The 22,965-nt window shown below is 47.4% G+C and overlaps 7 protein-coding genes across 7 annotated transcripts; 3 read left to right on the top strand and 4 right to left on the bottom strand.

Moving 5' to 3' along the window:
• Positions 1–1,055: 1,055 nt before the first annotated feature.
• AO090001000103 (uncharacterized protein) lies at positions 1,056–1,581 on the bottom strand (the record flags this gene model as incomplete). Its single annotated transcript, XM_023234377.1, has 4 exons — positions 1,056–1,098; positions 1,153–1,293; positions 1,344–1,415; positions 1,532–1,581. The coding sequence occupies 4 exons, from the start codon at positions 1,579–1,581 to the stop codon at positions 1,056–1,058; spliced, it is 306 nt and encodes a 101-aa protein (XP_023089508.1).
• A 2,925-nt stretch (positions 1,582–4,506) lies between these two features.
• AO090001000102 (uncharacterized protein) lies at positions 4,507–5,361 on the bottom strand (the record flags this gene model as incomplete). The annotated part of the gene is made up of 2 exons (XM_023234376.1): positions 4,507–4,648; positions 5,108–5,361. The coding sequence occupies 2 exons, from the start codon at positions 5,359–5,361 to the stop codon at positions 4,507–4,509; spliced, it is 396 nt and encodes a 131-aa protein (XP_023089507.1).
• Positions 5,362–6,696: 1,335 nt separating this feature from the next.
• On the top strand, positions 6,697–8,409 carry AO090001000101 (phosphomannomutase; the record flags this gene model as incomplete). Its single annotated transcript, XM_001818605.1, has 1 exon — positions 6,697–8,409. The coding sequence occupies one exon, from the start codon at positions 6,697–6,699 to the stop codon at positions 8,407–8,409; it is 1,713 nt and encodes a 570-aa protein (XP_001818657.1).
• A 1,246-nt stretch (positions 8,410–9,655) lies between these two features.
• AO090001000100 (F-box protein) lies at positions 9,656–10,805 on the top strand (the record flags this gene model as incomplete). The annotated part of the gene is made up of 2 exons (XM_001818604.3): positions 9,656–9,880; positions 9,960–10,805. The coding sequence occupies 2 exons, from the start codon at positions 9,656–9,658 to the stop codon at positions 10,803–10,805; spliced, it is 1,071 nt and encodes a 356-aa protein (XP_001818656.3).
• A 178-nt stretch (positions 10,806–10,983) lies between these two features.
• AO090001000099 (uncharacterized protein) lies at positions 10,984–12,105 on the bottom strand (the record flags this gene model as incomplete). Its single annotated transcript, XM_001818603.3, has 1 exon — positions 10,984–12,105. The coding sequence occupies one exon, from the start codon at positions 12,103–12,105 to the stop codon at positions 10,984–10,986; it is 1,122 nt and encodes a 373-aa protein (XP_001818655.3).
• A 2,066-nt stretch (positions 12,106–14,171) lies between these two features.
• On the bottom strand, positions 14,172–14,603 carry AfusinC (Defensin domain protein; the record flags this gene model as incomplete). The annotated part of the gene is made up of 1 exon (XM_001818602.1): positions 14,172–14,603. The coding sequence occupies one exon, from the start codon at positions 14,601–14,603 to the stop codon at positions 14,172–14,174; it is 432 nt and encodes a 143-aa protein (XP_001818654.1).
• Positions 14,604–18,667: 4,064 nt separating this feature from the next.
• On the top strand, positions 18,668–20,401 carry AO090001000097 (uncharacterized protein; the record flags this gene model as incomplete). The annotated part of the gene is made up of 1 exon (XM_001818601.3): positions 18,668–20,401. One exon carries the CDS (start codon positions 18,668–18,670, stop codon positions 20,399–20,401), a length of 1,734 nt encoding a protein of 577 aa, XP_001818653.3.
• Between the last annotated feature and the right edge of the window lie 2,564 nt (positions 20,402–22,965).

The raw sequence follows: 22,965 nt of genomic DNA, 5'->3' as shown, positions 1-22,965 counted from the left end.
ATACTACGTAAACAGAGGCAAACTTGAAACCTTGATTATTGTATAATTTGAACAAGCAGGGCAATTTTACTAACGATGTTCCTTGGTTGCATACGTCTAGTTACACCTGACGCCCATTGCCCTGAAAGAAGCAGTACACCCGTAGTCGTAAATATCATAAAGTTTTCAACGCTCATGTTCTCGAAAAGGATCATGCGGAAATAAAGTGATCCAAGGATACTGGTACAGTAGGAAGAGAAAGCACTAGGCAGTGTTCGCACATGAAAAGCTTTGGCTACTGGGATTGTCATGAATAGCCTTGCCAGAGCTGTACAGACCAAGTCCACACTAAATATCGTTAATGAGATAAAAGTCACAGGACACTGGTATAAATTAATCGCACTCACCATTATAACCCCGATGCAGATACACAATGTATTAAATAGCGTCAAGAGGATCTTCTTAGGTGACGAAAACCAGAGGTTCTTGTTCATATACAACCAAAAGGCACCCGGAAGACCGAAACTGAACCAACTAGCGAATAAGGCAGTCTAGAGATTATGGTCAGTATAGAACTGGTCGCGTTTTTTACAAGCAGGGAAAACACACCATCAAGCTGAGCAGGTCACTGAAGACTGGAATGGCCGAAGCAATAACCCAGGCAACAACCCATAGTGCTACAGCGATTCCAATCCAGGAGCCCACAGCAACGAAATCACGCTTATGCATGCGATCGGTTCCGGCAAATACGCGGGTATATATAGATTTGCAGGCGATATGGCCGTTAATGACACCAGCAATCAGGATCTGAAACTGTTAGCTGGCGAGGTCCATACGTAATAGAGCTCAACCATTTGCTAATGGATCTTACCGTAGGCAAAGCAATGCCGTAAGCAATCTTTCCAACCATTGGGCCAGCTGAACCAAGTGCTGGAGATTCAACACCTTCGCCAGCATAGCGGTAAATCACAACACCACAAACGAGATAGAGGGAAATGTCGATACATTGTAAGAGTGACAGCGCCTTTGGAAAGTCTTTGGGGTCTTTCAATTCGGCGATAATGTTAAAGAATGCGTTATGGCTCGCTATGTTTGGTCAGACTTGACTTCCTCTGGTGGCTGGGTCCAATGGCCACTTTGTGTCCATTGTATTCCGTGTTGAGTTTGACTCACCATAGGATAGGGCGATATTCAAGGCCGAAGTCACTCCGGTTACCAGGCTCGGGTGATTGACAGCAGTAGTAACAGCTCCTGGTTTCTGAATGCCGATCGCGATCATAGCAATCATAACCGCGCTGAAGATACTTATAAACGCTGGTATCTGATCAGTAGGTGTAATGGTTTGCTAGAAGGATGGAACTTACAGGCCAATGAGAGCCAGGACATCTTTGCCAACGTCCGCGACAGCGACATCAAGAGCGAAACAATAAGCCCAACTATACCAAAGACAATAGAGCAGGTGCCGTGGTTGGTAAGGGTGTTCATGGCGACCGTAAAAGTCAGGATATGACTTGCCATGAGGAAAACCAGAAAGAGCATCTGGCCGACAAACAGCAGTTCCCGGCCGAGTGGACCCATAAGCATTTCGCCGGCATCGGCCATGCTAGAGATGTGAGGATATCTCCATTTAAACTGCCCGATCACGTAGCCTGTATAAGATGCTATGAGACCTAATGAGATGAGGATAATTATTGCGGGGACGAAGCCAAGGTTCGCAATAGCCGCTGGTAATGATAGGATGCCCAAGGATATAGTCTCTGCAACCATCAACAGGCCACATTGCCTGAAGTCATCGTGCCCATTAGCATCTTCACTCATTTCTATAATCTCACACGTCTTCTTACCACCATTTCAAGACCTTATACTTCACCTCCGCATGCGTCTCGTCACCAAAGGCATCCTGGCGGGTTGGTGTAGGCTCTATCTTTTTTTCGTCGGCGTGAATTGCATCTGACATTTCATTCCGTTGCTCCTCCAATTCTGATACGATACTACCTGACGGAGAAATGTCCACAATCTGAGAGCTTGACGTTACTCGAGGCATCGGTTAATATGTCGGTTCTCTCTGGGTTTGTTTGACGGGGTTCAATCGGAGGCCAAAGACCTGAAAGCTGCGGAAATCGGGGTAACGTGAATTAAGAGTGGCTAGAAGGAATGGAAAACTCAGAAGGAAGGTAGAAAGTCATATAAGCGCCATTGAGCGCCAGTTCCTACATATATGAGCGGGTGGTGGAACGTGTGGAAGGCCACGGCTAGCGGCCACAGAATTGTTTGCGGGGAACATGCTATGTGTACTCCAATGAACAATAGACGAAAGAACGGCAAAGTATACAGAGCACGATGGAGCAAAGTGGATCTGAATGGGGATCTGGGGGTAATGTGGACTATGATAGGGGCTGATGCCAGATACCGTTGATACGAGATAGTGATTTGCTGATATTTGCCGCACACCCTTACACAATTAGAATTGGAATCTTTGCTAATACGGTTCTAGTATGTACGTCAGATGCCAACTTGTAATTCTTCTGGAGCAGAATCTTTATTTCAGGACCCATACTCGTAGTGCTATGGTAGTACCCCAGGTTTTCGATGAACCCGGGGTCATAGCAATCTGGGGAATAAAACAATTGATCGCATTACTCACAGGTTGCAAACACAACATCCTTCGCCACTGGACGCACAAACGACGTATCAGATATGTATCTGGGATCATCCCCAGCCTTGCGTGGTGCTCCATCGTGAAGACTCCCTCCAAGATATTTTTCCGGGAGTCACCTGCCTATTGCGGCCGGTAAGCAGTCTAAATTTGAGGCCTTTTCCAAATAGGTACAAGATGCAGAATAAAGTATGCTCCGTGGCACGTCAATCCAGGCCTATTAGACCCTCGGTTCCGGAATTGCCTTCCTAATGCGGTTTCTTATCTTCCTCGGGAAACACCACAATCCGGATCCCTTTATACAAAGCCTAGACCTGAGAATAACTGTCTCATGCAGCTTATCTTAGTCCGTCATCTTTCCAGTCGCATAATGCAGGCTGTGTTTAAAGGTTAAATCTCTAGGTTTATTGACGATTTGCGAAAAACGGATTTGGGGTAGGGGAGTCTTGAACATAGCAGGCAGCGACAAAGAAATTCTGTTTATTAAAGTAACCCACAGTAAGCTAAATTCAACAATATACACTTTAAGGCCACTACTATGTATATCCGATGACGTTCATCCGCCGCCAAAACCTGTCGCGTTGGCCGAAATGAGGAGAACCGCTGGTATTCTGCGTCAACAGCTCCCGGGTATCATTCTAGGGAATATGGTGCACCCGTTGTAGCTCACTCCTCTCAATAGAATATTGGCTCGGATTGCCTGTCCAGTAGATAGTGGCAAAAGTTCAGGCATCGAGACGGGAGGTGGTGGTTTCAAATGTAGAAGTTCACTCCGTTCACCCGATCCCAACAAGCCCTTATAAGTACTTGCAAAGGCCGTTTAGTATTTGTCCATTATTGTAACAAAAGGATTCCAATCAGGAAAGGCAGAATAATACACCAAGCGGACTCACTGCCCCTTCTGTTGCCTAAACCCATGACGCTCATCTTCATCAAGGAGAAGCACCCTGTGGCCCGTACCCTTGGAGAAAGTGATTGATATCTCCTTTCCAGGTTCGGATCAACTCCCAGAGCCAACCTTCGTTATATCGTGGATCTATTTACCTCTTAGCTTTGCAGTGAAGACCAAACTGGCCCAATCCTTCTTGTTAGCGCGCACCGAGAACCTTTTAACAAACAAGTCTGTATCTTTTTTTTTCTCTTTCTTCTTACGCTTCTTCTTGTGCCTATTCAAGGACTGGTTGGATATCGATATCGATATCAATGTTTATGGCAAGGATTGAGAATCGCTGTGGTGAGTATAATGTAGTAATCCTCTTTGATAGCGAGCGTCAATGTTTTATATAATATAGTAAAGGCCCTCAGTGGACCTCCGGGTTCTACTGTAGGTGACGGTGAGCAAGGTTCCCTGTCAAGTGTGATTGAGATCGACAAATCTCATTATCGTATAAGTAACAAAAAGCCAATGTGCATCATCTGGCACATCTTGAGCTTGGATAAGCACTGACAATTTAAACTTTGGTCCCATAAGTTTCCTCAAATTGGTCCAGACAGTCTATCATCGTATTGGGGTGCTCTCAAATACCATTTGCATATCGCCAGTCCGTAGACTTGTGTTAGCGCTTCCTGCCGGTTCAATCAGCTCAGTAGCTTCCCCTAGTTTGCCGAGAGGTATAAAGAACTTAGCAAGACTCGGAGAGGATATGGCTCGGCACATCGACCAAACGGCTTTCCATAGACGACAGGAGTTGAGTATCAACGAAACCATAGTAATATTAAAGCCTGATCCAATTCAAAGGATTCCAATACTTCTAACCTTGTGCTCCTCTTTCACTTGCATTTGCTTCTGGTCAAGGCTCCAAGTCTGATCTCTCTTGATTTCCTCACATAGCTTGTTCTTCATCCAGCAAGCTTTAAAGGCTCAGAACAGATTATATAGTACAGGGCCCGGTCGAGCACAAGGCTCCAGGACCCTGTGGCAGCTTTGCTTGCCCTATGCCCCGCCGAACTAGCCCCGAGGAAAAACTTTGAACCTTCCCCTGGCGCCTCTTGACAACAAACGCAGCGGGCGTACTGCATATTACAGAGCACCATTGGCCGTACACCGCTGTAAACGGTAGATAGAAGTTGCGCTCCAAGAATTCACATCATTCTGTCGGTATCTTAAATGCCGAAACCTCGATACTCTTGCCGGAGGTATTGATGGCCATCCCGGATTGGTGGGAAGCACGATGAATGTGCTATCTTGGGCGCTGTGCTGTAGCGACGTATTCCTCTCCACTGGGAAGACTTTTGACAGGTTCAGTGTGTAAGTATAAGCAGCTTGGAGGTTGAGTTGACCGTTGATGGCCATCCTAGTATTCGTCATCGTTATTCTACCTCACATACAAACAACGTTGTGAGTGTATGAAGGTTTAGTGCGTTACATGGGTGTACGACAGAAGAAAGGACCTCAAAGCCTCCAAGGACGTGGTATTGAATGCTATCACGGTGGCTACCATCTACCACCTAATTAAATGAGCAATCATTCACTCATTGTCATCTTCATCGTTGTAATCCTCAGCTGGCTCAACTTCCTTCACTTTCAAAGCTTTCTCCCCCTTTGTGACCATGGTGCGGAGTATGGCCATCACTCCTACAGGCTTGGTGATTTGCCAGACCATGTCATCCATCTCGTTCCAAATGTAGCATCGCTTGCCTGACTGGAACATACACTGAGGAGTACCCGTTTCCCGCTTGGAGGTCATGACAACCTGAGGGTTTGATAAGCCGAACCTCCTCGCCATTATCTGTCCTTGACTGTTTTCGCCTTTCCATATCAGGTCAAGTTGAATTTCGGCGGGATCGGTAGTCCATTCGTCTGGGATGCTCTTGCGCTGATGCTATCACGTCAGAATACCTTATGTCCTTTGTCCCTTCAAAACATAAGTCAACCCTTGACTTATAGGGAGGTCCATCATGCTATGATTGTATATTGCGGCTGTGGAGGAGAGATGCCCTGGGGTCATTAATCAAAAGGTTTTGAATGACAAATGTCATAATGATGTCCCGAGCGAAGGCTCACGTGGTTGGGAAGTAACCAGCGGACTATTGTTATAGTAGCTTAACAAGTCTTGGTCACTCACTGTAGTTGTCCATGTATGTCTGGACTATCGTGTCTAGTTGGCCCTAGGATCAATACTCTGTTTTTTCTTCGTTTTGAATTATGGTGAATGAACATACCTGTCTTTCGTGCTTTCGCCATTTTTGCAAGTATAGGATTAGTTTTATTTTTGATTTCTTGACATTTTCCAACACCATCGCATGCATGTTATGTGTGTAGTAAGTTTCCTGTAGGAATTGCTGTCAAACATTCCTTATTATAGAGCACTAAGAATTGAATACAGTCGGGTATATAATAAGTGCAGCACGAAAATGTGCCGAGTGCATCAAGAATGGGCGTCCGAGAAAGTGCACTTCGTTTCCGTGAAGATTTCGTTCATCGTCACTGAGCTTGTTCTTATCCTTGGCTTTCAGTAGTATTCCCGCTGTTCTCGAGCGGAATATGTGGTCTACACGTGTTTCAGCTCATTTTCCTGCGAGTGAGATCAATTAATCGGCATCCTGAGCTCTTCATCGTAGACACCAGAGATTTACATTATCCATGCTACTGGGCCGGGCCTTCCCTCCGCGCTATATATATACAGAGCGGTAGCCAGTACCTCGCAGGCATGTATGACCAAAACGGTCACTGTTAGTATGTTGATGAGCTGTGAAGAAGATGATCTACAGTGGGACCTTGTATTAATAACTCGACATGATTTTCCATAGTAAACCAGTTGAGCCCTATCCATGCACTGTCAACGTGGCAGGCGCGGGGTCACGAGATGTGAGAAAGAGTTAGTGGTGATAACGTAATCCACCCCGACCAATCACCACTCGTCGGTCCCTCAATGTCGGTCACGTTTTCGGACGCCACTGGTTGAAAGCAGAGGGTCCCACGTGATACCCGCAAGCGTAAATATAGCAACATTTCATCAATTTGTCAAGAACCCCTCCTACCGGTCTTTCCAAGCTAATAGTCATAGCCCTTCAGTGAAATAAGGAGAAAGTAAGCAAGAAACATAGAAGGAACGAAGAAAATGGCTTCTCCTTCCGCCTCCGATCCTCTTCGCTGTCACCTCACTTATGAGCCGGTGCCCCTGAAATTTGGTACCAGCGGCCGCCGTGGCAAAGTGGTTGATTTGACACAGCTGGAAATTTACACTAATGTACTGGCTGAGATTCGCTATCTCCAGTCCCTCGACCAACAGGAGGGTGGTATCAAGCGCGGCGATGACTTTTATTTTGCGTATGACCTTCGTCCCAGCTCCACAAGCTATGTTGAGGAGGGTCGCGGAGGACTCTCTCAAGCGGTAGAGCAGGCGTTGAAGGATGAAGGCATGCATCCCATCAACCTAGGCGCTATCCCTACGCCGGCATTGACCTACTATGCCCTGAAACATGGTAAGGGCAGTATTATGGTTACCGGAAGCCACATTCCGTTCGATCGCAACGGATACAAGCTCAACACTTCGAAAGGAGAGCTCCTGAAGAAGGACGAACAGCCTATTAACAACAATGTCCAAGTCACTCGGGAAGAACTACTGTCACAGCCATACGCCGAGTCTCTTTTCAATCAACAGGGCATGCTTCGCAGCGCCCCGTCCAACCTCCCACCCGTTGCCCCTGAAGGGAGAGCTGCGTACATCCAGCGCTACACGGATTTCTTCCGGGGCGAAACACTTAAAGGCAAGAAGCTTCTTGTCTACCAGCACTCTGCCGTTGGCCGTGACGTCCTAGTGGAGATCCTCGAAAAGCTTGGAGCTGAAGTCGTGACTGCTGGCCGAAGTGATACATTCGTACCGATTGACACTGAAGCTATCGATCAAGCCCAACTTGACACTGTTCAGAACCTCTACGACAGCACTGGACAGCAATTTGACGCGGTAGTCTCTACTGATGGGGACAGCGATCGCCCTCTCATCCTAGCCCCTGAAGGAGGCAAGCTCCGCTTCTTCGGTGGTGACCTGTTGGGCATGACTGTCGCCGAATTTCTCGGTGCCGACTCCGTCGTGGTGCCTATCAGCACTAACGATGCCATGGATCGTGGCTCGCTTGCTAGTGTCACCGAACCTAAGACGAAGATTGGAAGTCCTTACGTGATCGCTGGTATGCAGCACTCCCTCTCCAAGGGACGCCGTCGCGTCTGTGGATGGGAAGCCAACGGTGGTTTCCTCACTGGCTCTGACATTGAGCGTAATAATAATATCCTCACCGCACTCCCCACTCGTGATGCTGTTTTGCCCCTGCTCTGCGCTTTGTTTGCAGCGGGCAACCGTGGCATCACCCTACCCGAACTGTTCGCCACGCTGCCCAAGCGTGCAAGCCGTGCCGCTTTGATTCGGAACTTCCCTCGCGCAACTAGCTTGAAGATTATCGACCGTTTCTCCCCACCAGAGTCCACGATACAGGAGGTATCCTATCAGGCCGATCATGTTGTCGCTTACAACGGCAGCCGTGCCCAGCTCGAGGTTACGGAGTCTCATGCCAAGAAACTCGAGCAGATCCGCCAAGAGCTCGAGACTGTGTTTTCCCCAGAATATGGTTTCTCTTCCATTGCCCGTCTGAACTACACGGATGGAGTTAGAATCATCTTCGCCAGCGGCGATGTCGCTCACTTCCGCCCCTCGGGCAATGCTGATGAACTCCGTATCTACGCCGTTGCTGACACGCAGGAGCGTGCCGATGCAATCGCTTCCCAGGGTGTTGCTGAACCGAATGGTCTTCTGAGGAGTCTGGAGCGCACGGTTTGAGTGGCAGGTAGTTTGTTACGGCTAGCACATTTCTTTCGTCAGTTCCCTACATTCGGTGCGATGACCGCATGCCTTTGAGGCGAATGGCATTGCATTCACACCCGATCACTGTCTAGATTACACACACATTATAATCAACACTTCCTGATGAAAACGTTTCAACGTATCCTAATTTAATCTGAACGGCTTCCTTCCGAGCAAATGTTCTGAGCTTTACTTAGAGGCCATTCTTACAAGGAAATTGTCTTACCTCTCTCCACTGCTCCTACAGCTTCACAACAAAGGACATTTGATAATCCAATAACCTTCACAATCTATGTGATAAGGTAGCTCCGAATAGCGATAGCCACACTAGAGTGTTCTACTTGAGAATTCAGTTTATCAATGCTAAACTGTTGTATCAGGGCAACCATCTGGGAGATACTTCGAATACACCGCCTGCCTAATCTGGATGATAGGCCCTTGTACTATAATAAAAGAGTCAAGACATATATCGAACTTCCATTGGTAGCTGGCGCCGTAGCTGGCAGAATGAGGCTGAAACTACGAAGACTAACTTACGGCCAAGGACGTTGACCCCTATCCCTACCACCTCACTATCCAACCTTCGCTGATGTGCTGCTAATCATTTCCTAGCGACGCCAGGCCTCAACAACTATTGAACAACGTTTTCGGAGATACTGTACTGTCCAAGGCAATGGGTAAGGCTAGCCTACTGTGACCTGAGGCAAGGTCGCTCTGTCGCTAACCTTCCACCTATAGGGTACACAGAGGTGCGATTGATCCATGTGAAGCTATCCTTCGCCGCATGGTGTTCAGTTTCCACTCTGACCAGTCCAGCTTCTAGTATGTGTGTGTCCTCTGTGGAGTTAGTTTCAACATCGCTCGCATCAGGACACCTGACGAGCCCCCCAACTGTGCATGGGCGCACATTGGTGGTAGCCAGGACTGGGTCGATGCTTGGTGCGACGGTAAGGGGTGCTCCACTGAGAATACTGGATGTTTTTACCTTCTCCGGCAGTATGACGAAGTCGACAACGCAGAAGCTCCTCGCACTGAAACTTATCTCTTCTTCGATTTTGGGGAGGGAAAACCCCCTGTGTTGGGTCAGCAACTCCCAATCACTCGAGATATGGGGAGAAGACATGGTAGGATTGCCATAGACAAATGCGATGTGGAACATGTTGGTGGTCCACACTGTCAGGCATACGGAGGCTATCTCGGCCATCGGATATCTGCCCCAGAGATGCGGGGCTGTCGGACTTTCCAGAGTCTTGTTCCTAGGCTTGATAGCCACATTCAAGAGCCGGATGATCTTGATATTGAGCGCCGGAGCAAGATCATCCTGACGGGCATTGACGATGCATCATTGCCAGAACGTGACGACTCCAATCACACTCCCACCCCCGTTGATTGGTTACCGGCAAGACATGCCGTGAGTAATGGTCGTATTGTTAACCCGTTTGTCGATGTATGAATTTTCCCTTCTACAAAAGAGAGAAGCGAAGTAGAAGAATGACCTCTAACTGCCGCTAACGTCAACGTACCAGGATTACAATATCTCCGATGCTGAATTCGCCTTTCATCCCTGGTGTTTCGGAACCTATATGCAACTCTCGCGGCTTCGCCTTGGCTATATAGAGGTTGACCGCTTACCGAGCTTTTTCCAGAATATAGGCCGCTACCCTCGTGACTTCTATTACTCTCCTGGATCTGACGTGGAGGAGGCTTGGTTTGTCGATATGTGGTCGTGTAATGCTGGCTCCGAATGGCTGGCTGCAAATCCATATCATGTGCCTAAACTACGGGAGCTCCTGGACAGAGCCATGACCACCGACGCATCGTTCAATTTACAGGCCGGTGTCTTTAATTCCCAAGCTGCTCTGAGGAACACAGTGAATGGGCCAGCCGTCACTCCCGATAACTTCTGTCGACTTCCGCAAGAAATAAGGAACATGATTCTCAGTTATCTGAATTCACGAGACATCGCGACCTTGCGGTTAGTTTCTCGAACCTTTTATCGGTTGCCGGTCTTTCTTTGGTATCGACTACTGAAAGAAGAGATGCCATGGCTGTGGGAGATCTGGAGTGATGAATCCCCTTATTTCTGGGCCACGGTGACCGGGGAGGACATCAAAAATAACGGACATAGGGTCCTGGATTCTCATACGTCACATCCCACCATCGTGTCACATACCATCGATGTTCAGGAACATCTGTCGCAGTGGACTCTACCAAAGCCTCCCTATGGACGGACAAATTGGTATATGCTGTACCTTGATATCAAGCGCAACTGGAAGGAATTAAGAGGATTACGGAATCGGGAAAGAATCTGGAATTACCAGGAGAAGATGCTGGTATCTCTGAAGATGCATATCCAGGATGTTGCCATCTGATACACGTTGTACCTCGGACGCCGCATCGCCATGATTGGCTTTGCCGTTATGAGGTACCAATTTCGACACCCGTTGGCTAATATGGACATCATAACATTATTTCATTATGCGCATAGTGTATCTGAATTGCTACTTGACACGCTATCTATTACAAGGTTCATGCATAGGTACAAACATATCAAGTAGAAATCGTCTGGTTAGTAGTCTGGATCAGCACCCGACGGTAAGTTGTCAAGGGATGAATGCCATTATCCTTGACCTCCAGAACCAAATGCAGCAACCAACAACCAGACGGGTTATCTCCCTTTCCATTGCAGCTGTCCTCGGAAGCGGGAATCTTGACCTGTACTTGTTGGCCATTTTGTACTGTAGTCAAGTTCAGTGCAGGGACCTGTCCTGCCACGTTCCAATCATCGGACCCCGGTTCTTCGTACTGGAACCAGTTGTACGACAACTTATCGCCATCGGGATCATAAGTCCCAGCGGTATCGAGGTTAATCGTCGAGCCTGCTGCAGCCGTCACCTTGAAGGCAGCCAATTCCTTGCTTCCATTAACAGAGACAACGGGGTGATGGTTCGCCATGCTACTGTTCGCCGGGAGAGTCCATTGCATGCGAGCGGCGAAATCGTTCTGGTAAGCGTCACGCCATCTCCAAATAGTAGCATAGTTGGAGCTGAAGGTCTTGTTGTTGCAACCGACCACGCGATCTGCTGCATCGCTGTAGTGGTTATAGTCGACGGCCGTGGATGGATCTACCTTGGTATATCTTCCACCCCAAGATCCATATCCGGGGTTCTCGGAGTCACCCAGACCATTCTGGATCAGGTACAGGAAAGTTGGGGTATCGCCTTCCATGATAAACTTGAAATCGGGATAAGCCACACTCCCGTAGGGTCCAATCTGGATGTTGTCGCGGAGCCACTCATGGGTCACGGTGGTTGAATTTGGAACACCCTCGTCCTTATTGTAGTACGTCTCGCCGGAGATGGCGATCCAGGTGGCCATACCATATTGATTCCATCCATGCGTAGACGAAATGTAGAAGATGTCTGGGTAGTTGCGACGGATCCAGGGACCTGTGTCGTCTTGGTCGGAGATGGCATACACACGCAGCTTGGAACGCATGGCAGCCGCGTCTTCGGACGAGTAGTTCTGGTGGATCTTGTACAACACCTGGGCCAGAACGTTCGTACCACCCCAGGCGAGGACCCAGAGGGGCGTCTCGGATTGGGACTGAAGACGTTCTAGAAGGAGCTTTCCACCGTCGCTGAGTGTCACGTTGCCTCCCACTGCTTTCATGCCGTAGGTCTAAGACGAGTCAGGGTTTGTGTGATTACAGGCTGTGGGAAACGGGTGGCTTACCGCTGCGCCACTGCGCAGGATACTCCGGAAGTAATCTCCAGAGGCATACTGGGCGTTGGGAGGAGCATGCTTGTTGAGGTTATCGGTGACGTTTCCATAGGCGTTGATCACTTGCAGCATGTCTTCTGGGTGCACTGCATCTCGGAGCCAAGTGGATGTCGATGCGACAAGACCCTCGGTCTTGAATTGGTTAGAGTAAAGGAGGTACCGTGTCAAAGACTCTTGGTCATCTGGTTCATTCGAGATATCCGATAGGATGAACACCCGCGGTTTGTCTTGGTAGCTCAAGAGGGACGATGTATTGACAGTCTTGCAGGCGGCCTGGACTGCCAGAGTCCCTAGGACCGTAAGTCTCAATAAGGATGCCACCATTTTGTATAGCTAAATGGGCGACAAATGATATGAGAAAAGGACGGCTCGAGAGGAGAGATCAACGGGAGAACCGTGTTTTTATATATCCCGTCCAGGATCCGACTCTGGATCCGAGATGGCCCCGGGATTGAAGACGCAGTTCCTAATTGACCGATCACGGCATGCCTGAACAATTCTCGGTTCCCTACCGTCATACCCCATTTCCTCCATATTTCCATGAAAGTCCGACAATTCCGATTGAAGAACCCCACATTCCTCAAGAACCATGTGGGATAAAGTGGAGAAAATACTCCACGGGCAACGGCGGGCTCGCCTCTGACTGGTCAATTCCTTGAGAAAATTGGGATGAGATCCCGTTCATATAGCCCGAACAGGAAATTCTAAGCACTGCGTAGCAAATTCTGCGCTGTTCTTTGACTCTCAGCACACCGTACAGCCTGAGTAGGGTCTTGGATGATGTCAGTCAACATGTTTTATATCATCCCGGCTGAACGTTTTATCGGTGATGATTCATGACAATTGTTTAGTACCCATAGCTATATATCTAGTACGGCATGTGAAGCCAATCTAGTGAGTGATTTTCGCAACATAGGCCCCATGTCTCCCACACTCTGTAAACAAATTTGCCGCCTCTAAGGGCCGCTTAGGTAATAACTCCGGTCTTCTGCTTTCGGGATCCCGCCACCGCAGGGTCCTTAGTTTATTCATTTTGAGTCCATTGCAAACTTTCACCAGCGGGCCCTAGACTCAAAAATAAGGTTGGCATAGATCGATGATAATGGTGAAAATATGAGTGGGAGAAGCTTTGCGAGATATTTATGTTCTTGGTTGTCGCTCTATGTTGGAAGATTCGTCGTTAGCCTACTAGCGGGTAGATGAAGGAATATATATCAACGTGCAACTAGCTTGAATGGCGAAATACTGTGTAAAAGGTTCTACATTGTGGAACTTGTAGTTGAAGAAGGAAGGAAAATGGTTAGTAAAACATACTGGATGAGTGTTTCCGAACTTTTAGTTAGGTAAATGCAAATTTATATCACGATAGAGCTCGGCAAGTCGAACCGCAACCACGGTAGCTGCACACGAAGTATTGAGCTTGATGTTTACAATGTTAGGCGCATACTAACACGGAAAGCGCCGCGAGCAATTCGAGTCACCCGTGGTAACTCAAGAAGATATTGTAATCGTTATAGGCTAAGACGTGTCACTACTCTAGAGGACATGGAGACAAACTGGGGTCAAACGCAGGAGTAACAAAAGCCCTAGATTGTTAGCCTGATGTACTCTGAACTTGCGCCAGTTGAGCATATATCAAGATTATCTTCATGTCGAACTGTCTCTAAAGGAGACAAGATTTTGTCTTCTACAATATCTACGGGAAATCGGAGCAGGATATCGTAGGCCCTAGGGAACATTCTATCCTTTTTATGAAGTAATGGACTTTGCCAAAGATCTGTGAGAAACACATACTCAATCAGGTTCAAGAATTTCCACATTTGCACTAATTACAAAATAACCCAACAACAAATAGAATTTGACAAGAAGATAAAAAAAAGTCAGGATAAACAAATCAGCAGTCTCCACCTCCATTTAATCCTGAAGGTTGTTGAATCAGGTGCACGACTCAGCAATCAGTTGCACGTGCAAACCTTCTGGTCAGAGCACTGGCCACCGGGCTTTCCAATGTAGGCGCAGTGGTTTTCGCAGATAAGTCCACCAAAAGGATCGGGGAAGTTGCAGGAAATGCTGCGCTTCTCCCTTGCATTCAGCTCTTTCTCAGCCCCTCCATCTATTCCAAAGTCCTTCAGGACCTCACGGATAGAGGCATCGCCATCGATCACCCCGTCGCTGCGCTTGCTCTGCGGGTAACAAGCACAGATGTCATTGCCAGGACAGCCATCACGGGGGAGACAGCGACCACCATTAGGGTTGCCCTGTCTCACACAGACGTTGTTGCAAACATTGTCACCTCCCACCATGCAAGAGATCGAGTCGTGGCAGAAGGCATCGGCCAAAGAGGAGCAGACGACGAAGGTCGCGATAACACCGCCGAAGAAACGCATTTTGGAGGGTGCCTATAGTGCAACTTGGTTAATTCTCCGTGTGGACAGTTTAGCTTGATTGGAATGCTCATTCCCCTTACAATTTGGAGTTTGAAAACAAAGATCACGTCAAGTGGATGGGATAGGATTTCTTGTTGCTCTGATAGGCAATCGATTTGTGGTTCTTGGATTGTTGAAGATTCCCAAACCAGCAGGCTCGTAGGCCGTATTTATAACCATCTTTCCCCTAAAGCTGTGTATTTCTGGCCTTGTTGATCTCTTGTTCCTTCTCGTGTTCAGCCTCCAACGAGATAACCCTAAATTCCTACCAATGTGGCCACCACGCCAGGAATTCTGCTGAACGGTAGAGATCTTCACGGAACACGAGAAGAGTGTGTCATGAAAAAGAGCCTTTTGAGGCAGGCAGTAATGGTGATCCGATGCCAATGATCCTATACTATTTTCTTGGCTAGTCCAGCCTGTATCCTTACGTATTTCAACGCTCGTATTTTGACTTGGTCGTCTCGGCACGCGGATCCACTAAAGCCACTCCCGACCCCGGACGATGAGGCTGGCAAGGATCGACGCCTGGCTGAAGCTTTTTTTCCAGAATAGAAGCCTCGTATCTTTGATGTTCCATCGTGATGCTCTCCAGCTCAAATGATAGGCATGCTCATACGAGGTACACGAACGCCAACCCCACGAAGCGAAGATCACTATCAAATCCTGCCAATCTGCTATCATCAGTAAAAGCCCGATTCGATTAGAAAAGTTTAACTCTCTGCAGTTTTCCAACGACAATCAGGATCTGCAGGGCTATTCAGGGAACAGAATTTTAGGGTTAGTACAGCTAGCCCGAGTAGGTAAAGACAGAAGCAAATGCCCAATGAGCCTCCGGCTACACAACATGAGCGAGCCCTGAACAACGTCTGGTTTACCTGAATAGGTTGTATTTTACGATTGGCTCCTCAGGTGGACATTTTGTCGACCTACTAAACAAGCTCCTTTCTCATTTTGAGTCGTCCAGCAACCTTGGGCGTTAGGACAGCGTTGCACTTCCAGACCAACCCTTACATTCGGCCGACATATGCTCGAGAAAGACGGTACGTAAGAAGATCATACAACAGATGAATGTCGACGCAGGAGTGGTTGAGTGGCAGTGTTTTGTTTTGCTGGGAGTGACAAAAATAGACAGGTCTAGTTGAACAGACTCGCAAACTCGTGAATTTGCATTCCTTCGTATGCGTTCGTTTCGTATTGACTTCCTTTCCTTTCTCCAGTCAGCCCTAGGTGCTCAGCAGAAACTACTGACCCTCCTAGTAAATAACTAGCAAGGATTTGCCGTGTGACTGACCTTTGTAGACTTCAAATTAAGGGTTTTAAGGCTTTCAAATTATAGGGTGTAGTCGCAGAGTAAAGTAGTTAGAACGGGGTACGATCACACCCAGCCTTCCATATAGTATCAAGTATTTGAAACGCTAACTCACCCCATACCCGTAACTTTCTAAATACTAGGAAAAGGATAAAAACAAGACAAGGCGAGGCTTACAGATTAGCCTCTGGTGCCTTACAAGGAGGCTGTGTATCCAATACGAGACTATCTACTGCTAATTCAAGGAGAAGGAAAGAGAGAAAACAGAAGCAAAAAATAAAGAAAAAGAAAAGAAAAAGGGAGAAAGGAAGTCAGTCCCGAGCACGATTTCCTATTACCATTAACTAATGGTGCATTCGCGGCTTATAGCCCGGAAAGGACAGCTATCGAGACTAGGTGCCACGATATATGTTTACTGGTTCTAAGAACATGATAAAAATTGCTTGCGTAAAGCGAAATAAACAAACTGGAGCGCACAGATATTTGTGTACACACGGGCTTTACTTCAATATCTTGGAAGAATAGGCGACATGCTTCTCTAAAAGTCTACACAACACGCCGGACTCTGTCCGCGGTTATCCATGTCTTGTGGTAGTACGCCGTTCGTGCTCTTTCTAAGTAGATGACCATGGAAGTACTTCCTCATATAAGCGACACACCAAGTGTACATCATGGTGTGAGCCAAACACAGCACACACGCAACCCTGACCCAAATATCAACCACAATAGAAACAACTGTATTTTCACAAGGTCGTTCAACAGACACCCAAATTTATGGCCCCATTGAACTAGTACCAAGTTGAGTAACAGTATGTATTTCCTACGTTCTTTGTTATCAAATCCAGAAGTATTTACGAAAATCCCTCTTAACGATGACTCCTGCCCTTCGCTAATTGTTTATGGTCACGCACTAAGGGATAATACCGATGAATTAACCGAGTACCACCATCGGGAAAAGAGTTGGAGACAACAAGCATCAATCCAGCTGCATTGCAAGGCCGTGAAATTTGCCGAAGACACGGGGACGGCGGATGTTACAGCACCTACGCATGCTAAAAGCTAACACTGGCTGGCCTCGCAAGTGGATGACTGTCAGTAAGAGATATAAACGCCGATCTATGATTGAATTACTTCAACTGTGCCCCATCCTTCTTCGCGTTCATACCTGCCTCCACAGCAATTGTTGGATACTACTGGTATATCGATACAGTCAGCTCCAAAAATATTTCGATTTGCATGATTAAACAATTGACAAGAAGGTACCCTATACCATGAATGAGGACAGGCTCCTAGAATAATTCCGAGTCTCGTATCAAGGGAGCTAGCTAGGGTACCATCTAAATGCCTGCACTGCACAAAAGTCTGTCTGCGCTATTTTTAGATCAAAGCTGCCTCAGGCAAAGTTATCACAGAACCGTGGCCACATGACCACTAACCTCGGCAACGGAATTACTATTTCCCTGATATGGCCTCCACTCCTTCATTCACCAAAGACCGCAATCCTTGGCGGATGGATGTAGGATTTACGCCCATTTGTCGCCCTGCAACAGTATGTATATACAATAGCTACCAAATTGTAGTGTCCCTAATTCCATATTTAGCAACCACGGACCTATGGTTGAGCCACTCCCCTTCCAAGCCAAACTCCGCCATGGCCCATGTTGGAGTAGCCAGCCAATTTAAAGCTACTTGAAAGCGAAAACGACCCGCAGTCCAATTTTTGGGCCAGTGAGTATATCTTGCAGCAGATCGTACGAGGGTCGAAAGGACACAAAATAGTGTTCACACACAGTGACCTTCATGAGGGTAACATGCCGGTCCGATCTGATAGTACTGTCGTGCTATTGGACTGGGGACTATCTGGGGTTTGGCCTGAATATTGGGAGTCTTATCGTGCCATATTTAATCCGCCATGGAGGACATCGTGGGATGGTATGGTTGAAAGATTTATTCCCCCATACTATCCATACTATGTGGAATACGACGTGATGAAGAAGATGTTCGGAACTATTTGGTATTGAAGGCATTTGGTGGACACATACCTGCTTACAACGTGTTTTGGCAAACGCATTCATAATGACATTGTACACCACGTGATATTCATGAGTTGTTATACTGGAGCAGAGTCGTGTATGAGTCATGTACAATCTGAAACTGGCTGTAGTACAGTTGTCAGAAGATGATTGCCTGATGATAATATCGGTGGGATGTCTTGTACGTTCGCCTACCATCCTATTCCTCCCTCTGATGTTGCATATTGTACAGATCATAAGAAGTGCTTCGATCACTAGACAGTTGATATTGTATTAGATTCGGAAAAGCACTTGTTCTGACACGTTGGCGTGGTGACTTAGCCGCCGAGCAACCATGCAGCCTATTACGCGCCGGGTGATCTTTGCTAGTCTCGCAAATCACAGCGCAATACATGTCAGATCCGTTGGAGCGCATCAAAATGCCACGTCCGACAATTATTTTTATATTATTCTGCGACCCGGTTCTATGTAAGGTTGTAGCTAAGGAACCGCGCTATTGTTCCTTACTACCATTCGGAGAAATTACCCGCACTTTGATATTAACACTACACATCGACATCGACCAGGATACCCACACGGTCGCTCACAGACATTGCGGCTCAACATCAACCTTCAAGAGAGGCAAAAGCTCTGTCACACGAGATTCTGTCTGGCGTTGAACCGCCCGGATTGCCGTTGAGATGGGTGAATCTACACCACCCAGTGACAGCGAGTTTACGATCTGCTGGGTCTGTACGCTTTTGAAAGAATACATTGCTTCGCGCCAAGTTCTGGACGACATCTACGATGAAACCACTCCCGCGTCCAAGGGAATTTGTAACTACTACACACTAGGACGTATCGGAGGCCACAAAGTCGTGATCTGCTGCTGCTTGCCTGCCGATCAGTCCGCAATGGTATCTGTTCCCAGAGTGATGGAATACATGCAGAAAAGATTTACCTCCATGCGTTTCGTTTTCAATGTCGGTATTGCCGGTGGCGCACCAAGTTCAAAGTATGATGTGCGCCTCGGAGATGTGATCATTGGAACTCGGGTAGTTCAGCATCGCTTCAGAAAGGGAACATCTGATGGATACATATTTGCTGGACATTCGCTGTCCCCTCCGCGTGCTCTTCTTCATGCAGTAACTGCGCTGAAGACGCGTCTTTTCTATGGGCTTGACCTTAGTGAAAGCTTTGAGAATGCCTATACTAGGTCCCCGACCATCGAAGCGACATTCAGGCGTCCCGAAGCACGAACGGACCGTCTCTACAAATCTCAGTTTGTCCACACTAATGGATGCGATTGCCTCAAGGAGTGCCCTCGGCAGTCATCTGAGATAATAGAACGACAAGCCCGGCAAGACCATCGAATCGAGGTTCACGATGGAGTGATCGCATTGGTAGAAAAGGACATCAAAGATGCTGTTGCAAGGGATCAACTCACGAGCGAGCTAGATGCACTGTGCTTCGATAGGGAAACATCAGAACTATGTGATTCTGTCAGTTGTATTCCTATTCGCGGTATCTGTAGTTATTCCGATTCGCACGGTAACGAACAGTGGAATGGCTACGCCGCCGCCGCTGCCGCCGTTTGCGCCAGGGAGTTACTCCTGACCATCCCCCCGGTTCAGTTGACGAGCATGGAGTCAGTGAATGAACCAGAGCAATGGGCATTTAACTTCCCTGATTTCACACAGTTGCTTGAAAAGGTTCCCTCTAGAATAGCGACGACCATGCACAGTGCCCTTATCGGTATCTGCGTCTTACTGGCAATCTTTGGGCAATTGATCTGGTCCTTCTATGTCTGGATGTTATCAGTGGCAGCGGACATTCGTTCGCCCGCCTTTAACCCTCCAGTGAAAGCAGCTCAGCTCGTGGAGGGTCATACGCAAAAGCTCGAGGGCGCACCCATACATATCAATATCTATGTCGACCAGCAAGCCGTGTCTCACGCACGAAGGCAAAGCGAAGCGAACTGGATAGATTCTCCACATCAGTGTCCAACGGAGTTTTCTAAGGTCCAGTGGAACGGCGCTGGGAGAGACAAGGTGTCTGGCAGTACCGCAGAACTTCTACAAGGGGTCCGAGCCCTGATCGGCAAAGAGATCAGCAGAAACATCTCGATCAGTATCCCACACGATATTGGCGATCCACTTTCGCCTATCGACTCAAGCTGCGACCCACTTGAGAGGGTACCGATTGAGAGGACGGAGTCTGTATCGAGTGCATCCAAGCCTCCGGTACCCCCACGTTCCAAGAAACCACGCGGCTACATCTCGAGACGTAACACACAGATTCCAGTTCCCAATTCCATGGCGAAGAGGAACAAACTTTCTGCTGAAAATGAAAATCATAAATTGTCCGAGTCTGGTGAGGAAGTTCCAGAAATTGTGGCTCTAATCAATGAATTTCGAGGACGGGCGTCCGTATGAAATCGGATCTAATCCATCATTGAATGTTTAACGACGAAATTTAGCTGCACGAATTACGCAAGGCCTTCTTTTATATTTATATTCTTTGTGTGATATTTTCCTCATGTTTATTTGATTATTTCTCCTAGCACGGTGGCTAACACATCAACAAATATGTATATACTCTAGTAACCATAATGACAATAAAACGTTCTACCATCAATCAATAAAGGAAACGCAGTCTCCCGCTCCTCAATAAGAAATGTGATCATGAGAGACGGATAGGTCATGACCTAAGCATCCTTATATATCATATCACACTTTTTATATATATATTTTGCTTACTCCGATCTGAACTGTAAGGTGTCCGAGCGCTAGTAAAGGATAACCAACACATGCAGATTCCTCCAGTAAATTGAGGCCAACGAGGGGTTAGAGCGTCCTCTCGTGTACGATCTGAATCGCAACGCACGCCATCGGACAGGTGGAGCTAGCGAAAGGAATGATCATCGGAGAGGATCATGGCATGGTCAATAAGAATTCTCTACGTGGCGGCGATGCCCACGCGGGTTCCCTTCAACCTCATCCATCGCGGCAAAGACTTCCGCCGGTGAGCTTGCTGTCGATCCCAGCGGGGTGTTGCTGTTAGTACTAGCGTCCAGCAGAGAATATGCCATTGCATGAGCACGACATTGCAAGTTCTCAGCGCTCAGACTCTGTACCCCTCCTTTTGGTCTGAAGCCGTAAATATATATATACAGATCCCTTGCTCCTGGCCATCAAGCAGCATATCCAACCATCATCCCACAAGTCCTGCTCCATACCTCAATTTAAAGGCAACTGCCCTCCTCTCAATTCAAAGTAATACCTGCCTGCAAGTCATGAATACTTCGGTCATCCTCCATTCTCAAACGTTGAAAAAGTTTCCCTAACGTTCTGAATAGATGTCTGCACAAGGCAGCTTCCAAGGTGCCGGCCAAGCCTTTCAGGGCTTTTTCATTGCCGAAGACCGTCAAATTCTGGCTTCTGCTTCATTCAACCCACCTCTTGTGCAGTATGGGGCACCAAATTTGACCCTCGCATACGGCAACTTGGCAGAATTATCTGGCAATTACCAAGTTGATCCCGGGCCTCATATGTTGGCCCCACCGATGTGAACATCACGGCTGAGGATGACAATGGAAACACCGTTTCGCTCCATGGTGTTCTCGTTCCGCCAGCTCCTTCAAGGGAGCAAGTTAGTGGTTTTATCCGCTTCAGTCTTGATCAGTAAGATTCCGTCGACTCGCGAGAATACCATCATAAGAATCGGCTGGAAGGTGGGTGAGGATGGAGATGGCTGGAACAGAAACGGCACGGTTCCAAGCACAGCAGATTCTAGTTAAGGATAATCTTAAACCGGCGCATAGTATGACTCTACTGCTAGAGAAAGAGAGAGAAAACAAAGGATAAAAGATCTCACTAAAAGCTTTTGCCGTAAGGTGATGTTCTAAACTCAGCTAAAATGCGGACAACCAACATACCGTTCACAGTCAAGGAGAAGGTGTTTACAGACAATCACAGATTAAACATTGCACCAGTGGCCCAGTAAATGATTACCAACGTAATATGATACTATACCGTGCTTAGTAACTCCCAGCTACCGAGATATGCAGCCTACTATAGATGGTCCTCTCATTACATCCCGGAGGACATGGTTCCGATATTCTCACCACGTGGATTATTCTCGCCATCCTCCATTCCACGACCGCGACAGTAGAATTGAACACGGGAAACCAGGGACCTCTCGGTTTGGTTTGGACAGTCAGTGCTTACATTAGCCTCTTTGCTTCGGATGGGTCTTGGTCTAGCCGGGTCTAGACAGATTTTTTCAGGTACAGGCGCTATCTATCTGATGAGTTTTCCCCTCTACCAGGGTAGCAAGCTATCTGCATCAACCTCTTCCAGAGATAGGTATTATTGATTAAATTACTAACCCACTGAAAAGACGGGACAGACTCATCTTGGACTTCAATTTCCTGTGATGTGTACACCCTTACACATGATTATCAAGAAACTACCTCGTAGTATTCATGAGTAATGGACAGACGCTAAGAAGACACTAATCTCCAACAGTGGATAAAACCAGGGTAGTATCGTAGATTCCTCCGAGAGCTCTAGTACCCCAGACCGTTAAGTGTCAACTATTCACAAATTAGGGCAGTAGTTAATTTCTCATGCCGTGGTGTTATTGGTCGGCAAAAACTTTCATCCGTTAAAAAGCCATATTAGGGAAGGGTCGGCCCGCCAAGAAGGGCTTGTCAGAATTGTATAATCACTGGTCAGCGATGAGAGTCCCACTATAACTTGCATGCCAAGACATGCGGGATCATTCTGAACGCTGACGAAGGATTATACAAGAGTTGCTAAGGGACATTTCTTCAAAATTACCAATTCGGGAAATTGCTGTCAATGCTATACACATATGTTGCAGGTTCAATCTAGCGTTGGGATGCAATTTCAGCACACTATATAAACAGAAGATATCTCCTTGACATGGAGGTTCTTTTACCAGGCAGCAGCAGATCCAGTGAGCAACAATAGCT

This window comes from Aspergillus oryzae, chromosome 2 (genome assembly GCF_000184455.2).
Source record: "Aspergillus oryzae RIB40 DNA, chromosome 2".
NCBI lineage: Eukaryota > Fungi > Ascomycota > Eurotiomycetes > Eurotiales > Aspergillaceae > Aspergillus > Aspergillus oryzae.
The sequence above is the reverse complement of the archived record's forward strand: the minus strand, read 5'-3'. Positions and strand labels throughout refer to the sequence as shown.